This window comes from Trachemys scripta, chromosome 1, assembly GCF_013100865.1.
Source record: "Trachemys scripta elegans isolate TJP31775 chromosome 1, CAS_Tse_1.0, whole genome shotgun sequence".
In the NCBI taxonomy this organism is placed as follows: Eukaryota; Metazoa; Chordata; order Testudines; family Emydidae; genus Trachemys; species Trachemys scripta.
In genome coordinates, this window is record NC_048298.1 from 136,383,474 (window position 1) to 136,410,219 (window position 26,746).

Genomic DNA, 26,746 nt, shown 5'->3' on the forward strand with positions numbered 1-26,746 from the left:
ACCATGTCCTGAACTCTGAACTCTGCAAATACCTACTTCAACCAGTCTGACTGGAAGAGCACAGGAAATAGATTTAAAAGGGGAAATCAATAACAACTGAAGCAGCTGCTCAAAAGCAGGCTTAGAATATGAACCCCGTATCTCTCCCACCATTCTGCCTAGAGTCAGGAGGTGGGAGAAATGAGACTGGAAGAAGGGAAGCAGGTTGTCTATTAATAGAAACAGGAAACTTGAACATGTTCCCCAGGGTCTCCATGAGGAATGTAACCATAGGTGTCACCTCATAGACCTTGCACCCTGATTAAATAGAGAATAGATCATCAGCTCTTTCTATCATCTTTCAAGAGGGAACAGGGTGTACAATGGAGTTCCTGCTGTTTTCACAGAAGAGACACCCCTCAGATTCAACTCATCTGCCCTTGCACCAGTGTTAATTAGAAATAGTGCCTGGAGTTTGCACTGATGAAGTTATATCAATGTCTGTAACTGGGGCAAATCTTCAAGGCAGATAAGGCCTCACTGGTTCCTAGTGAGCAAGAGTCATCACAAAAAAACCCCACTTTCATTGACACTAATTTTCCCTTACTGCCAGTCTCATTAGAAAGCATTGATGAACCAGAGAATCAACAATGCTCTTTCCTACTTCAGACAGGCAGGCTGTACAGTGAAGGGCTAAGGCACGATGGTCGAGGGAGGTGTGGGGAGCACCGCCACCATCTGTGCTCAATCTCTTCTGTGGATAAATCAATTTCCTCATTCTCCCGCATTGTCAAACCATCATCTTTTACCACCACTAATATCTACCCAAAAGAAAATCATAAGCACAACACCAAAGTGTTAATGGGGAAATGGTTTATTCTGCTCCAGGAGGTTGATTGTGATCATATCAGCATGCATCTCTCTCCAAAGCCACCTGCAGCATGTTATTGCCTAGGAAATGGACTCTGTGTCTCAACAGCAGGTGATATGTAATTTCCTGTTGTAATATAACCGCCACGCACTTTTATTAAATAGCTGAGCAAATAACCCTGTACCCATTCGCATAACTTGATAGCAGTAACATGAAACTCTAATGGAAGGTTTTACAGTGGCAGCTGAGGTGACTTCTGGAACTGGAATAGCAGTGTGTGCTGCAGATCAGGATTGAGGTGCACTGACTGAGCTGGGTGTGTGACATAGGACTTGAATAGCAGGCGGTGCTGCTAGTCAGGAATCGGAAATGAGATGCATTGGAAGAGGTTTGTGAATATCTGAAATAGCTGTATTGAGATGAAGAGCTGTGGTAGGTCAGGTCTGAGGGGCATTGACAGAGCTGTGTGTGAACTAGGACTGCAATAGCAGAGGGGCTGCAGGGTAGGTCTGAGGTGAAGTGGCAGGTTTATATGTGAAGAAAGCTTGCACTGCCTCTGTCTATATGGCCAGCCTACCCAATGTTATCAGTTTTGTCTCCCTCTCTGAGTCACTAATTCACCCACAAAGGGAGGGAAAAAAAGTAGAATAAATATTTGGAAAAATCTCTGCATATTGTCCTTCAGGATCTGTTCTGCCTGAGAAAGGTTCCCTGGTGTCTGGAGCCTTTAGCTTTTGGGATTTTTTTGGTACAGATTCTTTATTCTGTGCACCAATTCTTTCTGAAAAATATGACAGAAGTGTGTGACTTTTGGTGTTTTCTTGTTCCCCAGTTTCTCTTTTTCATTCTTTCTCTGTGCCTCTGTTGATCTGTGTTTGTGTCTGTCTTTTTTTCTCTTTCTTGCTTACTATGTTCTGAGGTCCCCGCCCCAGGACTCTCTCTGGCCTTTGCTTTCAAAGCTGCAGGGGGTATTTGTATGTGGAAGAGCCAGGCAGACCCGTTTTACCAGTGTGTGTGTACCAGTCAGCCAAAGTGTTAGAAATACAATCACATGATCTCCCTGGGGAGACAGCTGAGAAGACTTTGAGGAGCAAAGAAGGGAAGTTGGGCAGGTCCAGGGTACGAAAATCACCAGGAAGGAACTAGTCCCGGGAAACACACAACATAGCCGTCAGCACTGTTGTGAGATGCCTAGGAAAGAAGCAGCAGATTGGAGCTTCAGGAAAAAGGCTACAGTGTCAGTAGAAGGGGTTTAACTCAGGTAGGCAAGAGAAAACACTGCTGAAAGCTAATAGATGATGTATATTTAAACCTTTGAAAGAAATTTTACTCGTGTGTCATCCAGCCTATGCTGTGGCTCTTTAGCTATTCAGCTGTTTGTGCTGAGAATACCTGTCTTTGTAAATGCCAGTGGTAATGGTGATGTTGGGGCAGTGGGGTTGGGGGAGAGGGAGGGAAGAAAGGAGCTGTGTAGGGGACATGCATCTCAGTTCTATCTAAGTGAAATGACTTCTAGGGGACTTTTTGGCTGAAGAGGAAGATTTTTGCACAAAATTAAAGTCTGCCCATCAGAAACAAGGGAGTTGAAAACTCTAATGTAAAGAGATGCTGTACACATTGTATATAAGTTCTGTGTTATGTATGTGTGATACATACCTATGGACCTGATTCTGATCTAATTTACATTAGGTTTACATCATATATATCTGGTTCAGGGTAGAAAGCATGTCCATTTTATGACGAGCTGGACTGAATCCTCAGAACTCACCCTTCAGGGCAGCTTGAGGAGCTGTGTAATAGAATGGAAGCAACTTGCAATGACAGGTGAGGGATAAAGGGGACAATAGTTCTTGCTCTATGGTCTATGGGCTTGTCTACATTTAAAATGCTGCAGCAGTGTGGCTGCACTGATGCACTTGCACCTTTGTAGTGCTTCAGTGAAGACTTAACTTATGCTGACAGGAGGGCTTCCCCTGTCAGAGTAGGTAATCCACCTCCCTGAGAGGCAGTAGCTATGTTGATGGGAAAAGCCCTCCCCCCCCAAAAAAAAATTTAGTGCTGTCTACACCTGGAGTTAGGTTGGTATAGCCGTGTCTCTAAGGGCTGGTCCACACTAACCCCCCAATTCGAACTAAGATACGCAACTTCAGCTATGTGAATAACGTAGCTGAAGTCGAAGTACCTTAGTTCGAACTACAAGGTACTTACCGCGGGTCCACATGCTGCAGGCAGGCTCCCCCATCGAATCCGCGTACACCTCTCGCAGAGCAGGAGTAACGGCGTCGACGGCGAGCACTTCCGGGATTGATTTATCGCATCTAGACAAGACGCGATAAATCGATCCCAGAACATCGATTGCTTACCGCCGAACCCAGAGGTAAGTATAGACGTACCCTAAGTGGTGTGGATTTTATACCATCATAAGTTGCTACTATAGATCAAGCCTGAGTGTGCAGAGGGACATTGCCAGGTTTTCAGGATCTCTCTGGGAAGTCCCAGGATCTAGACAGCCAGTAGAAATGATAGCGGGGGTGTTCTGAAGGAAGAAGAGGAATCAGCAGACAAGGGGCCCTGTACACCAGGTATGTAGCTTTTGATTAAATATGTTCTGATGGGGCCAGTTTTGCAGGCTTAAGGGCTGGGGGAAAAGTTATTATGAATGTTTCCTTTAGTGAAAAATAAGTTTTCCTTGTCATTAATTTCAGTCTGTTGCCCCTTTTTACCTGAACAGTTAGCCAGTATGTGGGGCCTTGCTGGGTTGTTTCTGTCAGCAACCATTTTGGATGCTACATTTCAGATGTATTTTTTGGTGCAATCCTGTTTATTTGCAAACTGTGTACATAAAGTCATGTTTTTCTGAACGCTACAGAAACAAGCAACAGCCAGCAGTTTCCTTGCTCAGAGTTTCCAAGCCTGCCTGTCCAATGTGTTCTGTGCCCAAGAAGCTCTGTCTCTCGGCTCCTTTTCAGGGCTATGCTCATGACTGCTTCTCTGACTTTGTGGGCTTCCTGACTCTCAGACACAGTTTCTTGCCAAACAATCCCTGTGTTTGCAACCAGTCCCAACAGAAACCTTCTTAGGCTATGTCTACACTAGAGAGCTTACAACAGCCCAGCTGTACCGATGCAACTGCGCTGCTGTAAGATCTCTTGTGTAGCTGCTCTTTGCTGACAGGAGAGAGCTCTCTTGTCGACATAATTAAACCACCCCCAATGAGTGGCGGAAGCTACGTCGGCAGGAGAAGCTCTCCTGCCAACATAGCGCTGTACATACTGGTGCTTATGTCGGTGTAACTTATGTCCTCAGGAGGGTATTTTTCTCACACTGCTGAGCTACACAAGTGGTAGTGTAGATATGGCCTAATTCTCCTTGGGTTAGCTGTTGCTCAGGCCTTTCCATGTGGCTCAGTCCCTTGGATGGTGGCTTTGTAAGAATCATAGAAGATTAGGGTTGGAAGAAATGTCAGGAGGTCATCTAGTCTAACCCCCTGCTCAAAGCAGGACCAACCCCAACTAAATCATCCCAGTCAGGGCTTTGTCAAGCTGGGCATTAAAAACCTCTAAGGCTGGAGATTCCACCACCTCCCCAGGTAACCCATTCCAATGCTTCACCACCCTCCTAGTGAAAGAGTTTTTCCTAATATCCAACCTAGACCTCCCCCTTTGCAACTTGAGACCATTGCTCCTTTGCTCATTGCTCCCCAGAAGGCACTGAAATTTGAAACTGAACTGAAGTGTCACTTTTATTTTATTACTTGCATTCTGAGGGAAGAATGGGCTGTTGCTCTGGTTATTAACTATAATTTCTTATTTTTTATTTCACTGTCTATTATCGGGTTATGGCTGTCCCAGAGCAGGTGTGAGGGCAAGTGGATGGGATTCAGAGTGGTGGAATGGATAAAAACCTCAGGTCTAGGAATATGAAAAAGAGGGAAGACCTATTCATGCATATGCACAGACACATGAATAGACTCAGGCCAAATGTTGAAGAGAAGAAAACAAGAGCCACCTCTGACAAACAGGAGAGGCCCAGGCAGGAGGGCAAGGAATTGAAGCAAGACTACTTCTGAAAGGAGATGGAAATGAGAATGGAGGACAGACAGCTCCAAAGTGAAGTTTTCATTGTGTATAAAAAGGTTCAAGAAGAGATGTCAGAACAGCTGACCCAACAATTTACCTTCAACTGCACTAGTTGCCAGTGCAACACTTAATCACAGAGCATGGTTTGCCCCTTATTCTCCAGCTCCTTCATATCTGTACCCAGGGCATTATATTTCTTCATATAACAGAAACAAGGTAGACTGGAATCCCAGACTTGGTCTACATAACCAACTTATGTCAGTATAACTACGTCATTCAGGGGTGTGGTTAATACCTACCCCTAAGCGCTGCAGTTATCCCGACTGAAATCCTGGCTTCTCCTATCAACATTGCTACCGCCCCTCTGGGAGGTGGAGTATCTACGCTGATGGGGAAAAGCTCAGCAAGACAAACTGTATGAACTGTAAAATATTAGCTCTGTTACCAATGCTTGTGTAAATTTGATACACGGGTTTGATGTTGAATGCTTGTTTGCATATAATAAAATAGATTATTGAAAAAAACCCTTCACTTGTTGGTTTTTATCTATCACTGTTCTCAGATATTGCTAGAATATTCTTTGCTGCCTTGCTGCGTCCGACTCGAGGGCCTCAGAGCTACTTTTCATAAGTGTTAGCAGTCATCTTTCTTACTGAGCAAGCAACAGAAGATATGAATTCATTCTAGTCTCTGCTTTTGAGGAAAGGGCTAATAAGTAGCACTGGTACCAGAGAATCAGGGAGTTTCCATGGAATTAAGAGTGTTTTTATAGTTGATCACTCTAGTTCTGACTTTCTTTCTGTTACAAATGTGAATCTATATAGAGATTTACAATTATGTATGTCTACACATACTGTCTGGAATAATATTGTAGTTCAAGAAATACCCCTGTATTCTTATTAGAGAGAAGGTGTCTTTTATTTAATTTTGTCTTTTGAAACATTTGTGAGAACATGGTGCTGGTACAAGGTGGCAACCCTGGAGATTGAAGTGCTGTATTTATTCTCAGAAGAGATATGGCATAGGCAGTGGCAATGCAAGGTTCCTCATTCTGCCTCCACTAATTTCCCTTAACCCTGACCTTGGAGGGACCATTTTTAAGGCAGAAGGTAGGTTAGTCTTAAGAGCCTGTTCCATGTTTGGTCTCTGCTGAGACAGTCAGCAGGAGGCCAATTAGTTTGTGTTATAACCATCTATTTGTGATGTGAACACCTGAAATAAGAGGAACTGGACTGAGATCTACCAAAACATTTTATACAGACCACCCAAAAACTATCCGATGGTAACACCTTTCAGTCAATACTGAACTGAGCTGAGCTGGGTTCACTTTGTCTACTGAAAAGTGCAAGTCTCTATAGCCTGGTAGCAAATGTGCTAAGCCAGCCAGTCCCCTCAGGAATTCATTTGCTTAAACTCTTTTTAAACACCACGTAAGTTGAACACTTCATGCCTCTGGATACAGTTTCATGCTTGTTACACAATTAATTAGCAAAGAGTGTATTTAGAATGGAACTGGGAATTGGGAAAGGTTAAATTCCATATAACCTTCTCTGTTCCCATGGCTGTAAAAGGGGGATAATAATACTTATCTACCAAACAGGGGCTTTGTGATCAATCAGTTAATATTCGTGCTGCACTTCAAAGCTGGGATCCTAGCACACAAGAATTGCTATATTGCAGATCAGAAGAGTGGCCCATGTAAAGTGCCAAGTGTTACTAGAATCAATTTGTGCTTTACATTGAAAATAACACTGAAAAGTATTTCAGAAGATTATTATAATTTTGTTTTAAATGGGATGGTGTCCTGGATTTCGCCCCCACTTGGTTCAATTTTGCTGGAGGGGCTGTTGTGTGAATGGACTTGTCTAAACTAGCCTTTGACTGAAAAAAATTATTTCCATTGCAAATAGAAGTGCAGTTCCACCAAAAGGAGCAACAGTGGGAGTGCCAGTGCAAATAAGGTGCTGGTCGCTGCCAGCTATTTTATCACCAGCTTGCGTAGACCTGCCCTGATCATGGATAGACAACACAGCAATTAAAATGACAACTTCCTGTATTAATGCTCCTGCCACAGCTATTGCTGATGGAGTGTACCAGTATTAGCAACAATGGGATTTTTTTTTCAGAGAAAGGGCCGGTGTAGATACAGCCTTCGTGTCTAAGATGCTTGTGTGAATTTGTTTGGCTCTGAGCACCTTTGTGACCGTACAAGCACATCTGTGCATAGATACAGGTCTGTGCACACAGACATGTCTCTGGGTGTGCATATGTGTGTAAGTGTAAATGTGCATTTTTTTTGTGTGGATCTGCATGTGTGTCTGAATGGGGGACCAAATTCATGTATTTATTTGTGTGAGTGCTTATGTGTAACTGGGAATGCAAGTGCCTAAGATTGTACCTATTAGTGACTGTGTCCATGTATTTGTTCATGACAGTGTACGTGTATTATACCTGAGGTGGGTTTACTTAGTTTGCTTGCTTACAAGGTAGGGCTGAAAGGTTTGGGTTGATCTTATTGACTTTTCAGTAACAATCGTCCGTCTGGTTGACTCTGGTTTCAATGATTTGCTCACTTCGAAGCCACTCCCTGAAAACAGGTGAATCTGCTGTTGCACTGAGCAGGAAGAGAATTAAAAAATGAAATACAGCTCTAGCTGGGAATTCCCAAACTGCTGCTAATAGACTCATAGACTTGAGGCCAGAAGGGACCATCATGATCATCCAGCACATTTCAGGCCCTAGCTTTATCTCATTTTGTTTCTTCCCATCTTTTTTCCTATGCACATGTCAAACACCCACCTGTAATTGTATCCTAAAGTCAGCTCTGGTGAGTGTTTTCTGTACCACCAAAGGCTATAAAACTTATTTGTGTCTGTAAGGAAACAGCGCAACACTAACAATTGTGTTGAAATGCAGCAGCCTTGCACAATCTGCTCTAAATCATGCAAGGACTTGCAGGATCAAAGCCCTAGCAGCTGTGTAATGGTCTGTATGAAATGTCTTAGTTGGCTCTCAGGGCCAGGCTTCTGGGCAGGAGTATTGTGAACAATGTCCCACTGGTCCAATACAAGTACAGTGAATGAATTTACTCACTTTTCTCTCAGCTGCCACCATTCACCACAGTAACTCTCTCAAACAATTTAGATATAATGGGCCAGATCCTCAGCTGGTGTAAATCAGTGCAACTCCATTGGCACTATGCCAGTTTGCACCAGTTGAGACTCTGGCCTCATGTGTGAGTGACTAGGTCTAGCTGCAAAGGGAGGGGGTGGGCACACATTTCTGACTTTCTTATTTGACTAAAATTGAATCAGTGTCAGGGCTGTGATCAACGCTTTCCTGAATACTATCCCACTGCTGTGTTGTGGCCTACTCCAAGAGCACTGATCAAATTACTGGTCTCCATTTTCTAATTCACTACAGTCATTTTCTCTCTCTCTCTCTCTCCCTCCTTGTACCTTCAATCTCAAAGAAAGAAAGAAAGAAAGAAAGAAAGAAAATTAGGATGGCAACAGGAGCCCTTCCAATGCACATATGCATTCTCCCAGGAGTAAGCAGGAAAACACATATATTCCTATAAAAACATTTGCATGGTCATGAGTTTCCCCTTAATATTGGTGCAAACAAATGCTTGCACAAATATTTGCAGTAGGTAAATAAGAATGGATGTGATGTGAATATGGTCAAATTGAACTTAAATTAGAATTAAACAGAATAGGGTTGTCATGTTGGCCTAAAACCTAAGCATTTCTCATGACTATGCTAAAGAAGTGTCAAGCAAAATTCCCCAGGAAGCTTTGCAAAGTCAGGTTAAGAGAGACAATAAAGAGTTATTAGGAAGCAGCTTTTATATTGCTTATAGTCCAGAAAATATATCTTAAGGTTATAACCTATTTTTTTCCTGCTGTTTAAATTTTTTATACTTTATGATTAGCTGTGCTTTGCAAAAAAACACATTTGTGTTTAACTCTGATTATAACTGAAATACAAGAAAGGCGCATATGGGAAACATAGCATGTCTCACAGGTGCCTAGGGAATATTAGTTATAAAGTTACCTAATATTAGTTAGGTATATAAACTTAATGTTTAATTGGTTAAAACTCTTGTTTTAAACCCACGCTAAACTCTGCAGTTAAAAGGTTACACTGTTGTGATACTTTGTTATGCTGGAAATTTAGAGCAAATGTAATATATAAGCCATTGGCAACAAGATTGACCTTTGTCAATGATTGAATGGTACCAGTCATGTCACTTGCCACAAATTGTAATGTGGGATAAATATCCTGTCTATAAAAGTCCATTGAAACTGCTGTAATGCATACCAGTGTGGGTGGGCAGGCCTGATGTTCCAGGATTGGTAAGTTAACCTTTTCTGTTTATGCTGTTTGATCTTAGCTGTCTAGTCTATGATTAGTATCAGAGGGGTAGCCTGTTAGTCTCTATCCACAAAAACAATGAGGAGTCTGGTGGCACCTTAAAGACTGAATTGGCTTGTCATCACTGGTTCTCCACTTGTGAGGTAACTCCCTTCTCTTCATGTGCCAGTATATTTATGCCTGTATCTGTAATTTTCACTCCATGCATCTGAAGTGTTTTTTTTACCCACAAAAGCTTATGCCCAAATAAATCTGTTAGTCTTTAAGGAGCCACTGGACTTCTTGTTGTTTTTGTAGTCTTTGATTAGTAAACCAAATTTGAGCTTGACCAATTGATGTCTCAATCAATAAATAATCAAAAGAACCCATTATTTACAATAGAAACATTTTTCATTTTTCACCCCACTCTATGTGTAGGAATTACAGCTATGTTATCTTGCAAGGCTCATAACATGATATGCCAAATGACACATATACCTATATGTTTTATAGTTTTACCAATAAGCTGACACATACCTGGAAATGTTTACTAATATTGGCATTAGAGCTGATGCGAGTTTGTCACTGACATGGTAAATAGTCACCTGCCTGTATTTCACAAATGTATATACTATCACCCTGTCATTGGAGTTCAGGTGAGACAATTTAAAGGCAGATAGAATGTGAAATATGTATAGTAGAAAAAACAGAGTTGTACAGTAGAAAATGCCGCTGTTGCACAGATGATATTGTGAAGTTATAGGTGTGCTGTCATATGTTATTTGATGGTTCAAATATTTGTAAATTGCTCTTTGAAAAGTGTGGGATGTACAGCCAAACAACTATGATGAACAGAATTATTGGTATGAAACTGTACCCCTGCATATTGTACAGACTTGCAGCTGTAATGGCCACACCTAGATACTACACAGCATTATGTACCAGTACCTTCTGGCTGCTTTACGCATCTCAAGTAATGCAAAACTGCTGTAAATCCATATGACTGGGATGGTTAAAGAGGGTTTACAGCTGCTTTGCAATGCCAGAGTATCACAGAGCAACTGGTGTGTATTGGTGAATCTATCCTATGTATGTAAGAGTGAACAATTGGTAGTTATAGAGATTTCCATAGATAAAGGGGCACTGTACATAATTACAGGTGTAAAGTGTCTCTCCTAGGGAGTACGTGAAATTACAGGTGTAAAGGTGCATATTTGAATGTTGCACAGAATGTCAGGTGTAATGAACGTTAGAGAGAATTACAGGTGTAATGAATCACATGTATGAAGTTTCCTTACAGATCTGATTATGTCTGTAATATGGAATCAGTATTGGAGACCTTAATGAGAAAGCTGCTGTTTCTTAGTATATATTCATGATGCAATAACATAGTGCAAGCACTCTGGTCAGGAATGCCAGAATGGTGTGATGTGGTGTCTTATGCATATGCACCTGATGTTTTATAGGCCTGGAGATAAAAGACTGAGTTATTCCAGCATCTGAAATGTGATTTACACAGATAATTTAAAATATGAGTGAACTAATGTCTCTTAACTTGTGCACATGTGCCTGCCTGAGGAATCAGAGGTATCTGACTCTCCCACATGGTACTGCAGAACAAACCTAGGCTTAGTAAGAACAAACCTAGCCTCTGCTCCTGTACTGAGATACCATCACCAGAAATTGATTCCGACTATGCCATATTAGACCATTAACCCCTAGGTGTCCATAGCTCTCCAAGTCTCTGATTCTCTGAGTTGCTTCCTCCCACTAATCTGAGGCTGGATTAGAATCAATGACAAAGAGGGTGAATAGCATAGCTTCTCACCCACTTTCCCAGCAACCATCTGGTCCTGCCACTGTATTTATGGTAATGTTTCATATCTGTGCAGTGGAAATTCCAGCAGTGAAGGACATGCTCACACCGAGCTGATCATGGCAGGGGACATAAGGAGACTCAGACGCATGCTACTGGAATGCAACAGCAGTGACAAGTTATGTGGTAAGATTCAAGGCAACTGTTTCCTTGCCTTTTACTTTTGTGTGTCCAGGTCTCATAAACTAAGCAGCAGGACCTGCTCAGTCAACTTTGAGCCACCCTCACCTCCAGAGAGTGATTTGATTGGGCCTCCCCTGCAGTAAGTCCCAATGCACGACCTCTTCTTCACACCTGCCCCCATCATTTTGCCTTTCTAGCTGAGTGTATTGGCTTTGTCACTCAGGGTGGAGAACAAAGAATATGTTTCCAGCACTGGCTTATATGGCTGGGTGGAAAGGATAGGGGAATGATGGGTGAAGATTTCCTGTTAAACAGGAGGAGCAATGTAACACCCTGACCAGAGTTCAAAGGGAGGTATACTAATTCCACTTGGGGGTCAAATTATTATCATCACAGAGCTCTGAGTCATCCCAAATCAGTGTTGCACTCACCCCAGTAGCACTAGAGTATAAGCAATAAACAACACAGAAGCATTCTCACTGGGATGCCCTGCAGCTGCAGGCTTGGCAGCCTTATCTGTTCTGGTTTAAGCAGGGTTGGACTTGGACAGCATTTGATGGGAGAGTTAGCTAGAACAGTGCCTAGAAAAAATGGATACCTTAGAAATACTTGAGATAGGCAGACCACCAAGGGAAACCCAGATGCTGCAAGAAATGCTGTTTATGACTCATTAGGGGAGTCTTTTCCTTCTGAATCACTACTGAAATCAATTCCCTGCAGGAGGTTACAGGAAACCATCTTTTGGTTGAGACATATAGATGAGGTCTTGACCACATGTGGTCTTTAAAGATCCCATGGTACTTTTCAAGGGACCAATATTAATAGGTGCCAAGCCCCATCAGCCCCTATTAATTTAATTGGGAGTTGAAGGTACTTATCACTTTATATGAGAATGGCAGCATCCCAGAGTATTGTGACCCAAGAGAGTAAGGATGTTAACCCCAGCATTCTGGCCAAATTCCAAACCAGTTAATTTACTCTTCAGCCCTAATATCTCCCCCTCCCCCAGTATTTTAATGGGAGAAGTTATTCACTTCACCTCAATTACACTGTTGTACAGCATTGTTGACATAGAATGGCTGCCAGGCTCCACCCCAGAGCCAGCTGCATTTCATTGGTGAGTGATCCCTAAATGTACTGGCTAACACTTTCAGTCTTCATATACAAGTATGTGGCGGTGGAGGAGGTCATGCATTCACCCTATTGAGGAAGAAGATAATAAACTCTTCTGGGTTCGTCCACACATCTGCAAGACTTGTTGTGCCTGGAGGGGGAAGCTTAAGACGGGAACCCCAGTCCAAGGGTTGGTAACTGGGGAAAATTATTGTGCCTCAGAGACAGTTGATTACAGGGATAGATTAGTGAAGAGGGAAAGGCAGTCATTGATCCTGGGATTGCCTGGACCAGGTACAGAGTGGATGTTTACCTAAAAGCTGGAGGGAGGGTGTAGGGAAGGACTCTACCCCTGATCATGACAATAAAATGCCTATAGATAAGCTGGGACCAAGGTTTGCCCATGAGACTGAATGTCTTGTATTTCCCTTTTCTTTAGTTTGGTCTTCCCTGTCCCTGGAGAGGGGGAAAGGTGTGTGTGTGTTGTTATTTTTTGAGAGAGACTCTTTATACCCCAAGCAGGGGTAGGAATCTGTGAGTGTCAGAGGAAGGAAGCAAGCCAAACTGTGGTCTGGGGGTGGGTGGGGGAGAGACTCCAGGAGATCCCATCCACCAAAAGGCACCTAAAGAGGTGGCCTGATATTCAGAGGTGAAGAACTCCCTTTGACTTCAGTGGGAGTCTTAAATAGTCAGCCCCTCTGGAAATCAGGCTAGCAGTTGATAAGGTACTTAGATACTACTGCAATGAGCACAGCATGGATAGATAGCTCCTTCATGTTGAAAATTACTAGAATGGACTATTGTTATGGTGTTGTACAGACTCTGTTCAGTGTGGGAGTGTTGTACACACTGTGATTTCACTGAGCAGTAACGACTACTCCTTGTTTCCTGTTTTCTCTTTCCATTGACAGTTGTGCGTGAGTACCAGACTGAAGTGATCATCATCCCTGTCTTCCTAGTGGGTGTCTTTGTCATCCTGTTAGGTGTGATCCTTTGGCTCCGCTATCGGAGCTGGAGGTCGAAGCAACAGCAACTGCCCAGGCGCCAAGGTAACAAAGGGGAGAGAGCTGGGTTCAATGGCAAGTCTCTCATTCCCACCCCCAGGGCTGTCAGAGACTAGGAGAACTGAAGAGCCTGAGCTTGGTACTCAATGGCCTTGTCTACATTAGGAAAATTGGGACCTCTAGTTCACCAGTGGTACAGCTCCACCAGTGGTAGCAATGGTGAAGGTTGTAGCATAGAGAAGACTCAGGTACTTAGACCATTGTGTCATCTCACCCTGCTCTGAGTAGAGTTAGCTGGCATAGTGGTAAAATCACTTGAGACCTATCATGCAGGGGACATGGTTTCAAGCTGCAGTCTCTCACTTCCTTCAGGGCCAGTGTAGGCTGGCCACAGTGCCATCTGGAGGTTAATACTCAGCACTGCAGTGGATCCAGGTTCAGTTTCCAGTCATGGCGTCCTATGGCTAGGAGCACTATGAGGCTGGATTGGCTGGCATATGCTGTGTGGGTATCACAGATTTGATTCCCAGTTATAGTGGCCAATTCCCAGGAGTCCACTCAGTTGTGGCTGGTAACACAACAGAGTTGGGGTGCATTGCAAAGTGGCTAAAGCAAAAAACCCAGATTTGAGCTTGTTTTGTATCCATGCACAAAGAGCGGAACAAGTACTTCCAGTCTAAAGTGAATTGGTATTTATTAATTGGTATATATTAAAAGAATTAAGAAAGAACGAAAGTAAAGTCTCTAAGGACACTGTGTGTCTCTTCTCTGTAACAAGCTACAGCAATTCTGAGAACAAAATGACTGCTGTATCTACACGCAGGCAGAGTTCTTATACATGTAAAGATGCAGTACCCAGAAAACAAGGGTTTCGTAGTTACATATACCATAGATTTCAGGTCTCAGTTTCTCCTGCCTCTCAGACAGGTTGGGTGGGAGTCCTGGGGAAGCAAAGTCCTCTGTCTCCTTATGGGCTGGCCTACCTGAGACCAAATAACACTTCCCCATCCATGATTCCGAAAATCATAATAGAGCATGAGCCAAAGGGAACAGTTCATTGCCAGTGGCAAAATGTAAAAGGGGAAAATTCATCCCCCAAACACTTATATCTCATTTGGCTTTTATTTTTGTAACAGCTGTTGCCCCATTGCCAGCAAAGGACAAGAACCAGAAGGAACACAGTGAGTCAGAGAACACCTACATCCAGCTGAGTGAGACAACTGTGGAGAGTCTACTAAGATCTGCAGCCTTGACTCTGAAGGAACTGGAAATACCACAAGACAGACTTATACCAGGGTCCTTGGAGCTGATACACAATGGCAGTTTTGGGGGAATCTACAGAGCGGAATTGGAGACTGGGAACCCTGGGAAGACTAAGACAGTCATCCTGAAAGCCTTACAGGGTAACATTGGTGGCAGGAGTGCTCCATTTGTATACACTTCTCTGTTACCCACTAGTGTGAATCCACTAAAAATTCCCCATTCTCTAGCTCTGAGTCCATTTTCTTTCTTAGCAGTTGCACAAGGGGCTGCCCCTTTCTCTGCTGTGAGCTACCCTGCTTTCCTGTGTGCATCCCCCCAGTGATTCCTCTCTCTCTGTGTACCTCTCAATCTTTCTCTATGGCTTTGACTTCACTACAGAATTTGATCATATCTGAACATGCCTGTAAAGAGGTGAGATGACAAGATGCTGACCATGATTTTGCATTCACTGTAGACAAGCACAAGTAGTGTTCATCATCATGTCAGCTAGTCATGGTTAAACTTTGGTCTTAGCAGGGTTTAGTCACAAGCAGTATATATGCATGTTAAAGGAGGTTGTATTGCATCGTCTAAATAATGCTTAGTCCTGCCATGAGTGCAGGGGACTGGACTAGATGACTTCTTGAGGTCCCATCCAGTCCTATCATTCTTTGATTCTGTGTTGAGAATATTGAATAGGATCTTTGCTCTTCTTTGCCTCCCTGTGGTGATACTGTCTTTTTCTCTGGTACTTTCAGACACTGCTGGACCCAGTGAGGTGAAGGATTTCCTGGGAAGGATTAAGTTCCATCAGTCCCTTGGTCATCATGATAACATGGTTGAACTGATAGGATGTTGTGTAGTCCAGCTGCCCCTTTATATGATCCTGGAGGATGTGTCCCATGGGGTCCTCCTGAACTTCTTGTGGACCTGCCGCAGGGTGAGTCTGAGGAAATGAATGCCGGACCAGTTATCATGTCTATCCTCCACCTCTGTCCATGTCTCTTACATACATCTATTTAAGAAGATATCTTTATCATGTGTAGTTCTTTTAATCCATCCATCCATAGACTTCTCTAATCATCCATCCATTCACAATACAACTCTTGCTTTTTTATGTATGTATATTTCCACCTAGTCATTCCCCTCCCGTCACATTTCCCCTTCCTTGCCGCTTACCCACAAGCTATGCCCACTACATTACTCACCTACCCCACCAGCCATCCACTCCTCCTACACAGCGCCTACCCTTCAATTGTCTAACCATTCACCTTTTTACCTCTTCCATGTTTGTTTTTTGATGCAATACCTGAGCATTATAAATGTTTATAAAGAATAACTATCTCAAGCAGAGCCAATAATGCCAATTTGCCGTGGGGCATGTAAGAAGAGTGATGCCTGTAGGAGGATGGAAGGGTTAGATGGTGCCATTTGCTGAAACCAGAATCTCATTAGAAAGAAGCAGCATTCCCCCTCTTTTGCTCTACTGTGGCATTTATTTGATGTGCTTTCTGCTTCTCTTTCTCTAGGATGTAATGACCATGGATGGTATCCCGTATGACCTCACGGAGAGGCAGGTATATAAAGTCGGGCAGCAGGTTGCAGCTGCCTTGGTAAGTCTGATGTAGCTGCATCTTGATTCATTTATCATGATAGGAGAGACAAAGAAAGAGCCAGAAACCCACTCTAACATCAGAGGAACGCTATTCTTTCAAATTTAGAATCCACTAAAAATTACGTTTGCTAGATTTAAATAGGAAGCAAAAATGGTTTTAGTTCCTCCTAGATTTGAAAAGACACTGTTACTGCCTGTTTTTATTAATCCTTGAAACAAGCCAGGAATTACTTCCATTCAAGAATCTGTATTGTTTACCTGACGTAGTAGCACAAGCTGACATTTAATTAGAAAAACTGTAGTTTAAAATGGAAGTTCTCAAGAAACAGAAGAGATAAAAATAAAGGAAGGATGGTAGTATGGTTAAGGCACTGGACAAAAACTCAAAACATCAATGTTCAATGGCCAGCTTTGTCACAAATTTAGGCAAGTCACTTAAGCTCTGTGTGTCTCAGTCACCTGTCTGTAAAATGGGGATAATAATCTGTTTCTATTTAGACTGTAAGCTTTTTGGGAGCAGGGGTTTCTCTTACTATGTATTTGTACAGTGCCTTGCACAATGGGGCCTGATCTTAGTTGAGGCCTTTTGGCACTACTGGAATACAAATATTTAACCCAGCTAGAAAAAGGTTTGTGAATCTCACAAATACAATAATAAAGCTGAACAGAATATTATTAGAAAAACTCCAAATGCCCTTCTGTTTCATGAGTGAAAATGTTATAGCAAAGAAAGGGGGAAGCAAACACAAGAGTAACAGGGAAAAGACAGGAGGCAATGGGTTCCCCCACTGTTGGATTTTCCCTTTCAGCAGGACTGGGTTCCCTCACTGGATGGATTCGCCCTCCCACTTCTCACTAGTTAGAGCAGATGTTCCCTCTCAATGGACGGTCTCTCAATTAGTGATTTTCACTCTTTTAGGAATAGAATGTCCTCTTTAGCAGTAGGAGTGGGTATCACCTGACTGGTAGATTTTTCCTTTAGTAGGAGCAAGGATCTCTATTGGTGGATTTTCTCACGCCCCCTCGGTGGATTAGGTGTTGCCCCTGCTGGTGGATATTCACTATAGGTGGCTGCTTTCAGTGGTGGTAGCTGAAGTGAGTTTCCTTAGGAATTTTGCATGAAAGGCCAAAGGGCTGAGGGAAGCATGATAGGTCTTTGCGTGGTACTGGAACTTCTTGGCCTAACCAATGAGAATATGCCTCTGGTAAAAGCTCCTTGTGGTATTGTGTAGGTGTTCCAGGTACACTCACCACATGTTTGGCTGCCAGGGACCCAGGTCACTGTGGTGCATGAACCATTGGTGGGGGCAAAGGGCATAAATTAATTGATTTTTTCAGTCAGTTAAAAAGAAAAACAACTGACTCTTCCCCTTTTTCCAACTTGCCAGGAGTTTCTCCAGCAGAAGAAGCTGTTCCATGGGGATGTGGCAGCGAGAAATGTCCTGATCCAGTCTGACTTCACAGCCAAGCTCTGTGGGCTGGGCCTGGCCTATGAAACCCACACCTATGGCACCAGCTGTGTCACACAGATTGTGCCACTCAAGTGGCAGGCACCAGAGCGACTATTAATGAAACCTCCCAGCATCAAGTCAGACATGTATGGTTTGTTCTGGGGTGAAACTATATCTGGCTTTCAAATCTTATCTATCACTTTCAGTTCCTCACACAACACTTTGTTCTGATCCCCAGATCAAAACTCCACTGTAGGGCTCACCCTTGCTTCCAGCATGGAGCTCCACCTGGCGGCTCGCTCCTTTCTCCCTCTGCTCACCTCCCCAGCTCACACTCATTGTTATCATATGTTTAAATTACTACCTTGATTTTTTTTCAATTGCTTTCAGGCTAAAGATGGGAATAAGAGCTGCCAGTGAAACTGACATTGTGTTTTCTTGCAGATGGTCCTTTGGAATCTTACTCTATGAGATGATCACATTAGGTAAGGAGAAAAAATAAAATCCTAGGGAAAGGAGGGAGTGTCAAGCGACAGCTCAGGCAACATCAGAATCAAGAGTGTGTGGGAAATGGCCATGGTGCCTTTTATGTCATGTGATCACCCCTCTTTGCTAGGAACTGGACTGAGACCTCTAAAACTCATTTCACAGAGAGAACACAACAGCCTTCAGATGAGAATATCTTTCTGCATTTACTTATCTAGTGTCAGCTAACTTAAAAAAGAAAGGCTCTGTACGCTATTCCACACTCTTCCTGAGTCATCCAGTCCCCCTAGTTAGTCTGCAAACATTGCCCTAGAAATGAAAGGTTCCATATCCCATTCTTTAAACTCTGTGCTATCTCATCCCTGCAGATTCCATTTCTGATATTAAGCACATTTTTAAAGGGGCTTCTCCAGCAGTTATCTTCATATTCCCCAAATAAGGATGCAACTTGTATATCTAAAAATGTGCCTCTCTTTTTCTGGCCTGACAAACATGGGAAGAAGAGAGAGATAGGAAAGACCAAAAAAGAATAAAGAATTTAAGGGAGTAAAAGACTGCAGTTCCTGTGTGTGGCCACAGTGTGTCACCCTTATTCCTCACCTTCCTTTTCCCACACTCCATCTGGCCTCTTTATGCTGCACAATTCCACACTGTGGCTTAGGGCTGTCACTTCTGAGTGGCAAAAAACTGGGGCATCCGAACCATTTCATCCGGGACAGCGACGTTAAAGGAATCATTCATCCTGGAAAAATCTGGACAAAGGGCCACCCTAATCTAGCTACAGATATTACTTTTGCTCTGTCCATTACCCTGGCCAGCCACCAGGTGTTAACCTTTCATGACTCATCACTCAGCATTTTTCTGAGGGGAAAGGAAAGTTAGCATCACACCCTCACTGGTTTATTTGTGGTAGGAAAGAGTAGAGGCCTCATGAAGAAGCTGGAACCTGGAAATCATTTTCCCTGATAGTTTTATCTTTTGTTGTTCACTTTTCTCTTCCAGGGGCTCCACCATTTCCTGAGGTGCCACCTTCTGATATCCTACAACACCTTCAGAGATGGAAGGTCATGAAGAGGCCCTCCACCTGCCAGCCAGCTATGTAAGGGGCTTCGTCTTCTAACCTGATCTGAGTGGTGGGGCTCATACTCTGCTCCCAGCTCAGAGCTGCATGGAGAAGCTCGTACAGCCTCGGTTTAGCAAATTTTTCCAGTCGCGCCCCTCTTACCATTCATGGGATTTGTCTTCCCCCCATTACTTGTAATCTGAAGTAATCCCTTACTTCTGCACTGTTGCTGGCGATGGTGCTGTCTTTAGAGCTGGGCGCAGGAGAGCAGCGTCTGCTGGCCAGGGCATTCATGTTGTTTGTGGCATGGGAGGACTATTTTATTAATTCCACACCCATCTTGCAATACCCACTCTGTTCCCTGCTTCTGCTATTATGGCAGCAGGTCCGGTGGGACCCACGGGATCCCAGTTTCTTTGTGCTCCTCTCAGGGAACCTCTTGCACCCCCTTCCCCAGACGGGCACCGCCCCCCCCCGCCCAGTTTGCGCACCACTGTTTTACAGTATTTATACTTACCCTCAAAGATCACACACTGTCCTTGCTACTATTTCCTGAGGGTTTTCTTCTTTTTTCCAGTCTCAGTCTATATCTGAGCACTTCACTACCAGAAAGATGTGACAGACTAGTGAGGAATTCTGAGAGTGATTAAGGGAGTGAAGGAAAGATTTGAATAGAGAGATTAGGAACTATTAGGAAAGGGATGTATAAGACAGAAAATATCATAATTCCACTATATAAATACTTGGTATGGCCACACCTTCCATGTTGTGTGCAGTGCTGGTTGCCCCTTCTCAGAAAAGATATATTAGAACTGGAAAGAGTACAAAGAAAGGCAACAGAAATGCTTAGGGGTATAGAACAGCTTCCATATGAGAAGAGATTAAAAACCCTGGGACTGCTCATCTTGGAAAAGAGATGACTAAGGGGGGGATATGATAGAAGTCTATACAATTGTGAATGGTGTGAAGAAAGTGAATAAAGAAGTGTTATTTACCCCTTCACATAACACAAAAACCAGGGGTCACCCAAGGACATTAATAGGCAGCAGGTTTAAAACAGACATAGTGAACTACTTCTTCACACAATGCACAGTCAAACTGGAACTCATTGACAGGGGATGTTGTGAAGGCCAAAAGTATGACTGAGTTAAAAAAATAATTAGGTAAGTTCATGGAGGATAGGTCCACCAATAGGTATTAGCCAAGATGGTCAGAGATGCAACCCCTAAACCTCTGACTGCTAGAAGCTGGGACTGAGTGACAGGAGATGGATCACTTGATAATTGCCTTGTTCTGTTCACTCCTTTTGAATCATCTGGCATTGGCCATTGTCAGAAGATGGACCATTGGTCTGACCCAATTTTGCCATTCTTATGTTCTTATATCTGAGGGGGATAGAAAGGACAAGAATATTTGTAGGATGTAAATAATAAGGGAGCTAAGTTATTTACTTTGGTACTGGTAAAAGAGAGTATTGCAAGGGCTAAACTGGATGAAAGTGAGTAAAGGGAAAGTTGAGGCTGGATATCGGGGAACATATAACAGCGAGGGACTATGGAACAGATTAAAAAAAAAAGATATGTAGGTGCCTAACTCTCATAGATTTCAATGAGAGTTAGGTGCCTAAATACCTTTAAAAATCACACCCTATGAGACTAGGAAGGAAGACTCATAGACTCATAGACTTCAAGGTCAGAAGGGACCATTATGATCATCTGGTCTGACCCCCTGCATGCTGCAGGCCACATGACCCTTCCCTGGACTCTGCCACTGAAGTCCCCAATCCTGTGTTTTAGTGACCTCAATCGGCAGAGACCCTCCTGCTAGTGATCCCTGCCCCATGCTGCGGAGGAAGGCGAAAAACCTCCAGAGGCTCAGCCAATCTACCCTGGAGGAAAATTCCTTCCCGACCCCAAATATGGCGATCAGTACTACCCTGAGCATGTAGGCAAGAGTCTCTAGCCTGGCCCTTGTTGGCCATTATGCTATTTACGTACCATTGCTTGGTTTTCCTTGGCTACTATGTTTAACCATTAAACCATTCCCTCCATAAACTTATCTAACTTAATCTTAAAACCAGACAGGTCCGTCGCCCCCACCGTTTCCCTCGGAAGGCCGTTCCAATATTTCACCCCTCTGACGGTCAGAAACCTTCGTCTAATTTCAAGCCTAAACTTCCCCACGGCCAGTTTATATCCATTCGTTCTCGTGTCCACATTAGTACTAAGCTGGAATAATTCCTCTCCCTCCCTTGTATTTATCCCTCTGAAATATTTAAAGATAGCAATCATATACCCCCTCAGCCTTCGTTTTGTCAGACTAAACAACCCAAGCCCCTCTAATCTCTTTTCATACGACAGGTTTTCCATTCCTCTGATCATCCTAGTCACCCTTCTCTGCACCCGTTCCAATTTGAGTTCATCTTTTTTAAACATGGGAGACCAGAAGGAAATAGAGGAGGCCAGTCACTTGGGACACTTAAAACTAGGACTCAAAAAAAGCCTGGAGAATAGACTAGGTAGCAATCATTTATTGCCTAGGGAGATATGGGAGGCTGGACTAGATGTGCTCTAATAGACCTCTTTAATCTCTTTGGGACTCTACTGTATGTAACTTTGACTGCCCAAAAGTCTCTTTCCTTCTCTTGAAGTTTCTTCTTGCCACTTTGATACCCCATCTGTCCTGCTGTGCTGTTGTTCCATCTGGGTCTACCCCAATTTGAACCTGGTTTTCTTGACTCTCAGAAATGAGAGGAAATGTGAAAGCGGTGATCAGGTCTTCCAAATGGTACAGGAGTCTCCTTGATGATAACTTGTCCATTCCCCCTGGAAATACGGGAATTCTCCCTTAAATGAATGAGTAATCTTAGTGGAACAGTACCTCCTGTACTGACATCAGTCCTGGACAAAAGAGCTCCTGGATATCCAACAAGGAGTCCTGGTAGCACTTTCAATAAGGAAGGCAGTTGTATGACTTAACGAACATGACCCCTCCTCCCCCATTCCATTTTCATAGATAAATTCTAATACTAGCAAGTGTGCAGATTTCAACGGTCCCTTATGCTAGCTGTGTATGTAGGTGACATCAAGGTGTGGTCTCCAGAGTTTTCAGTGAGGGGTGGGGATTCCTTTGTAGCATAATTTTGTCCTTGTGCCTCATTCCTGGCTTCTCACCACTCCTCTGTCTTACAGGTATGGTATCATGAAGTACTGCTGGCGGTGGAGTGCGACGAACCGGCCGTCACCCGCAGAGCTGATCAAGCGCCTGCAAACAGCAGCCAAGAGCAGCAATGACCAAGTGGTGCTCCAGGTGCCTGAGCTGGTGGTGCCTGAACTATATGCTGATGTGGCTGGCGTTGATTTGGGGAGTCTCACCAGGGACTACACTGTGCTCTGAAGCATGCCTCTGTGTACTGGGAAGGCCTGGATCTCTGACTTTGCCCCTCTTTGGGGATACAAGGGGCTGACCCCTCTGGAACTCAGAATGAAGTGTGTATTGGGAGGGGTTCCTCTAATTTTTTTTAATGCAGAATGTAGTTAAGAGGGTGGGAAGTTCTGAAATAAACACTAGAATCCAGAAGGGACTCCCAACTCACCACCTTGAAATTGAGAAATATATCCTGCACCACTCAAACGCCTGTCTACATTATGACTGGCTACACTGAAGGGGACCAACCAAACAGAAACAATCATTCTGAGTGACCTCAAGGTGGTTATGAAGGTGGCCTCAAGGTTCAGTTATGAAGTTGTACAGCTTTGAGTGAATGAAGTCTTTGACAAGGAAGCATTCCAGTACCACCATAGGGAGAAGGGGGTGGGGGTGGTAAAAAGTCTTGTCACCCATGACTCCCCACTTTTGCTGCTTTTTCCAGTCATACATGTGAAGAGAGGGCTTCAACCTGCAGCAATGGCAACTAGGTGGACGGGACTGAAAGCTGTCTACAAGGATTTACAAGAGGTGGATACCATGGATGGAAAGGGATTGCTTTGGTTCCGAAGCATATAAGTGGAAGGAAGCTGGATGAAAATGAATGAAGGGAAATTACAGATGGATATCAAGAACCATTTCCTAACTGTGAGGATTTTTGGAAGTCATCCTACCCCCCCCCCTCCCATTTCACCCCCCCACCCCATTCCCCTCCAAGGAAGTGTTGGAAGTGCCATTGCTTGAACATTTTAAAAGAAGAATTGGATGATGCCCTGAAGAATATGCTATAGGACACAATCTTGGAGTGGCCCTAGAGATAAGAAAGTGGATGGATTAGATGATACCAAATAAGTCTTTTCCATCTCTAACTCCTCTATAACTGAGGGCCCATTCAGATGAAGGGTAACATTGCTTTTAAACATTTCACCCCATGGATGGACCTCTCAGGTGCTTTATGCCATAACCAACTGCAAAATAGTGAACACTGTGTATTCTGATAGAATGAAATACCTTGAATGTTAAGGGATGCAGCAGAAATAGCTATATTAACGTACCACTTGATGCAGGAATGCAGGATGTACCACTTGATGGAGGAATGTGTCTTGTTTTGTGGCGAGTGGCAGGGTTGGCGAGTTGTATGGGCCCATGGTGCCCAGGCTCCAGCAAATTCAGGGCCTGGGGGGCCCAGCTCCACCAATGTTCGGGGCCTGGTCTCTCCCTCGGCCCTGCCTGCCACCCCCACGCGTCTCCCTTGAGCGTCCCCTGGCCCCACCTGCTGCCCCCGCGTGCCTCCCCCAGAGCGTTCCTGCCTGCCCTGGGCAGCGGGTGGCTTCCCCCTGCAGCTCCACATTGCACTTCCTCTCCGGCTGCTGCCGGCTACAAGGGAGCAGCGCTGGGGGCAGACTAAGGCAGCTGCTGCGCCTGCAGAGGGAGGAGGCACATGGCAGTCCCCCCACCCCAGCAGGAGACTCCAAGTCAACTCTGAGGGAGGAGGGGCTTATCCTGGCTGGACCTTCTGAGCAGCAGCCTGGGGGGGCTTCGGTGAGTGTCATGCTGGGGGGGCCAGGAGGGGCCCTCCCTCCCCCAGAACTCACTGCTGCCAGCACGGAGAGGGCTGGGGGGAGTCCTCCTCTCTTGCCCCCAGCCCCTGGACAGCCTTCCTGCTGCATCCCAAACTCCTAATCCCCGGCCCAGCCCCACACCCCGCACCTGCTCCCGCACCCCATTGCTCTGTCCCAGCCCAGAGCCTTGACCCAGCACCCAAACCCCCTCCCACACCCAGCACCCCCTCCCACATCCCAACCCCGTCCCAGCCCGGAGCCCACACCCAGCATCCCAACCCCCCTCCCACACCCTTTCTGCACCCCAACCACCTGTCCCAGCCCAGAGTCCGCACCCAGCACTCAAACCCCCTCCCAGAACCCGTACCCTTCCCACACCCAAACTTCCTCCCAGAGTCTGCACCCCAAACCCCCTCCTGCATCCAAACTCCCTCCCAGAGCCTGCACCACTCCTGCACCCAAACTCTCTCCCAGAACTTGCACCCCCAACCCCCTCCCACACCCAAACTCCCTTCCAGAGCCTTGGGGGACGGGGGGACTTGGACCCGTTCTGGGCACCACCAAAAATTATACAAACCTGCTGCCCCTGGTGAGTGGTGGCTGAGGTATCAAAGGGTTGCTCAAGGGTAAAAGCTCCCATCCCACCATCTCAGGGAGAAGTCCTCACTGAGATCACACTGTCAGGGAAGGCATCTGATGAGCATTTGTTCTCCCCAAGTGATGCAGAGCAATTTATTTTCTTGTACATTTATCCTTTCAGACTCTAGCTCCTGGAGTAATTGCTTTAGTTTTTTGAGATGTTACCTTATCATTGTAAAATACATCTGGTTACTCTCATGACACAGCTAATATGAAAACAATATGGAAATTACATGGATAGGGTAAGAATAAAAGGTGATGGTAGAGTATTGTGACAATTACATGGTGGTGATATCATCTGCTGTGTGAATAGCAGACATGGCTACTCTGTGACAAATGTGGCAATGCCTTATATGCTGTGTGAATAAATTGATGATCACATAGCTATTTTGACTTAATGTTGTGACAGCATAGATACTCTGTGAATAACAACGAGCTGCTGGATTTGAAGTCAAGATTTAGTGGTGACAGAGGCTTTGGATATTATACTTTATATGGCACCCTTTGCTCGGGGCATGTTCAAGAGCATGTCATTTTACTGTGAATTTCAGGCCTTGTTTATACTAGGGTTTTAGTCACCAGTATAGCTGCATTAGTGAGCTATACTGGTTCAGTGTGATTTGCATTGGGGAAGCTTATTCCAGTTGAGGGGAAGCTGTCCCAGAGCAAACCTCACTACACTAATGTCAGTTGTTTCTACACTAGTAATTTGCCACATGGCAACTACACTAGTGACTAACATCCCAGTGGAGAGAAGGGCTAAGTCTGTTTTTCACCATGCCACCTGCACCTCAGAAGAGTCTGCATGGAACAGGGATAAATGTATTAGAATAATCATATGGATTATTTTGCCTGCTCTATAGTTTATTTTATAATGAGTGACATATAAATCTTGTCTGAAAATATCTGGGGGCTTGTGGTTTTTTTTCTTAATAGGCATCAAAACTTTTACAAAGCTTGAGGGCTGCTAGTCTTGAAGTCAGTGGCATTTTTTACCATTCACTTCAAAAGATGCAGACTCAGACCCTGAGCAAACAGACTTTTCACATGAGGTGGCCACAGCTTTCTGTTTTCAGTGGAGCTGGGCGTACCATGAAAACATCCTTTGCTGGGATTATATTTCTTGTGGCATAGTAGTCTGATGTGAGGCTTCTTCTGCCTCTCCTGATGAAGTTGTTCCAGTTTGGATAAATAATTAAAGAGTGAGTGGAACAGGTGAACTGGACCCTGCACCCATTCTCTTCCTGTCCCATTGATTATTTAAGTATTTAGACACAGTAAAATAACTTTAAATACTGAGAAAGTGACTCTAGTCCAGAGGTTAGGACACTCACCTGGGAGGGGGAGACCTAGGGTCTAGTCCCCCTGCTCCAGTCACTTTTTAATTATTTATCCAGACTGGGACAACTTCAACAGGAGAGATCGAGGAAGGTGACTATAAAAACAACCTTTAACCTCTTGATTAGAGCATACTGTCCCGAGTGATGGGAGAGCCTGGTGTTAATTCTTTCTCCCTATCACGTGGGGGAGAGAAATTAAACCTGGTTCTCCCACATCCTAGACAAGTGCTCTAACCCCTGGTTAGAGGTAGGTACCACCACCTTCTACTCCATTTGCACCTGACTAACTCATTCTCACAAGAAGTGGCTTACATGCCTAAGCTGACTGCCTCCAGGACAGGGGTTCCTATGCGTGAATCGTTATCAGGGCTAAGCACCTCTGTGCAGTCTGGACTCAGGCTCCTATCTCCCTGAGTGGGGTGGGGCTTAGGACACATCCCTGCCTAGTGTGCTGGCTTCTCTGAATCCCATTCTGCCTGTCTCTCCCCATTCCTTGTATAAGGAGCCTAGACACCTAACTC

At 44.4% G+C, this 26,746-nt stretch overlaps 1 protein-coding gene across 3 annotated transcripts; it reads left to right on the forward strand.

The window, feature by feature from the left end:
* Window positions 1-1,068: 1,068 nt before the first annotated feature.
* Window positions 1,069-22,773, forward strand: STYK1 (serine/threonine/tyrosine kinase 1). Of its 3 annotated transcripts, none has more exons than XM_034758418.1 (10): window positions 1,069-2,111; window positions 11,178-11,287; window positions 13,309-13,446; window positions 14,538-14,804; window positions 15,402-15,583; window positions 16,173-16,256; window positions 17,647-17,855; window positions 18,154-18,194; window positions 19,198-19,294; window positions 22,450-22,773. In XM_034758418.1, the coding sequence occupies exons 2-10, from the start codon at window positions 11,221-11,223 to the stop codon at window positions 22,652-22,654; spliced, it is 1,290 nt and encodes a 429-aa protein (XP_034614309.1). In that variant the 5' UTR covers window positions 1,069-2,111; window positions 11,178-11,220; the 3' UTR covers window positions 22,655-22,773. The 3 variants fall into 3 exon arrangements, with proteins under 3 accessions (XP_034614309.1, XP_034614316.1, XP_034614299.1); XM_034758425.1 differs by lacking the exon at window positions 1,069-2,111 and adding an exon at window positions 3,289-3,432; XM_034758408.1 differs by lacking the exon at window positions 1,069-2,111 and adding an exon at window positions 9,200-9,287.
* The last annotated feature ends 3,973 nt before the right edge of the window (window positions 22,774-26,746 follow it).

Coding starts and splice junctions, on each gene's coding strand:
- STYK1 (XM_034758408.1), top strand. Junction 18,195..19,197: donor CTATGAGATGATCACATTAG/GTAAGGAGAAAA, acceptor TTTCTCTTCCAG/GGGCTCCACCATTTCCTGAG. Junction 19,295..22,449: donor TCCACCTGCCAGCCAGCTAT/GTAAGGGGCTTC, acceptor TCTGTCTTACAG/GTATGGTATCATGAAGTACT.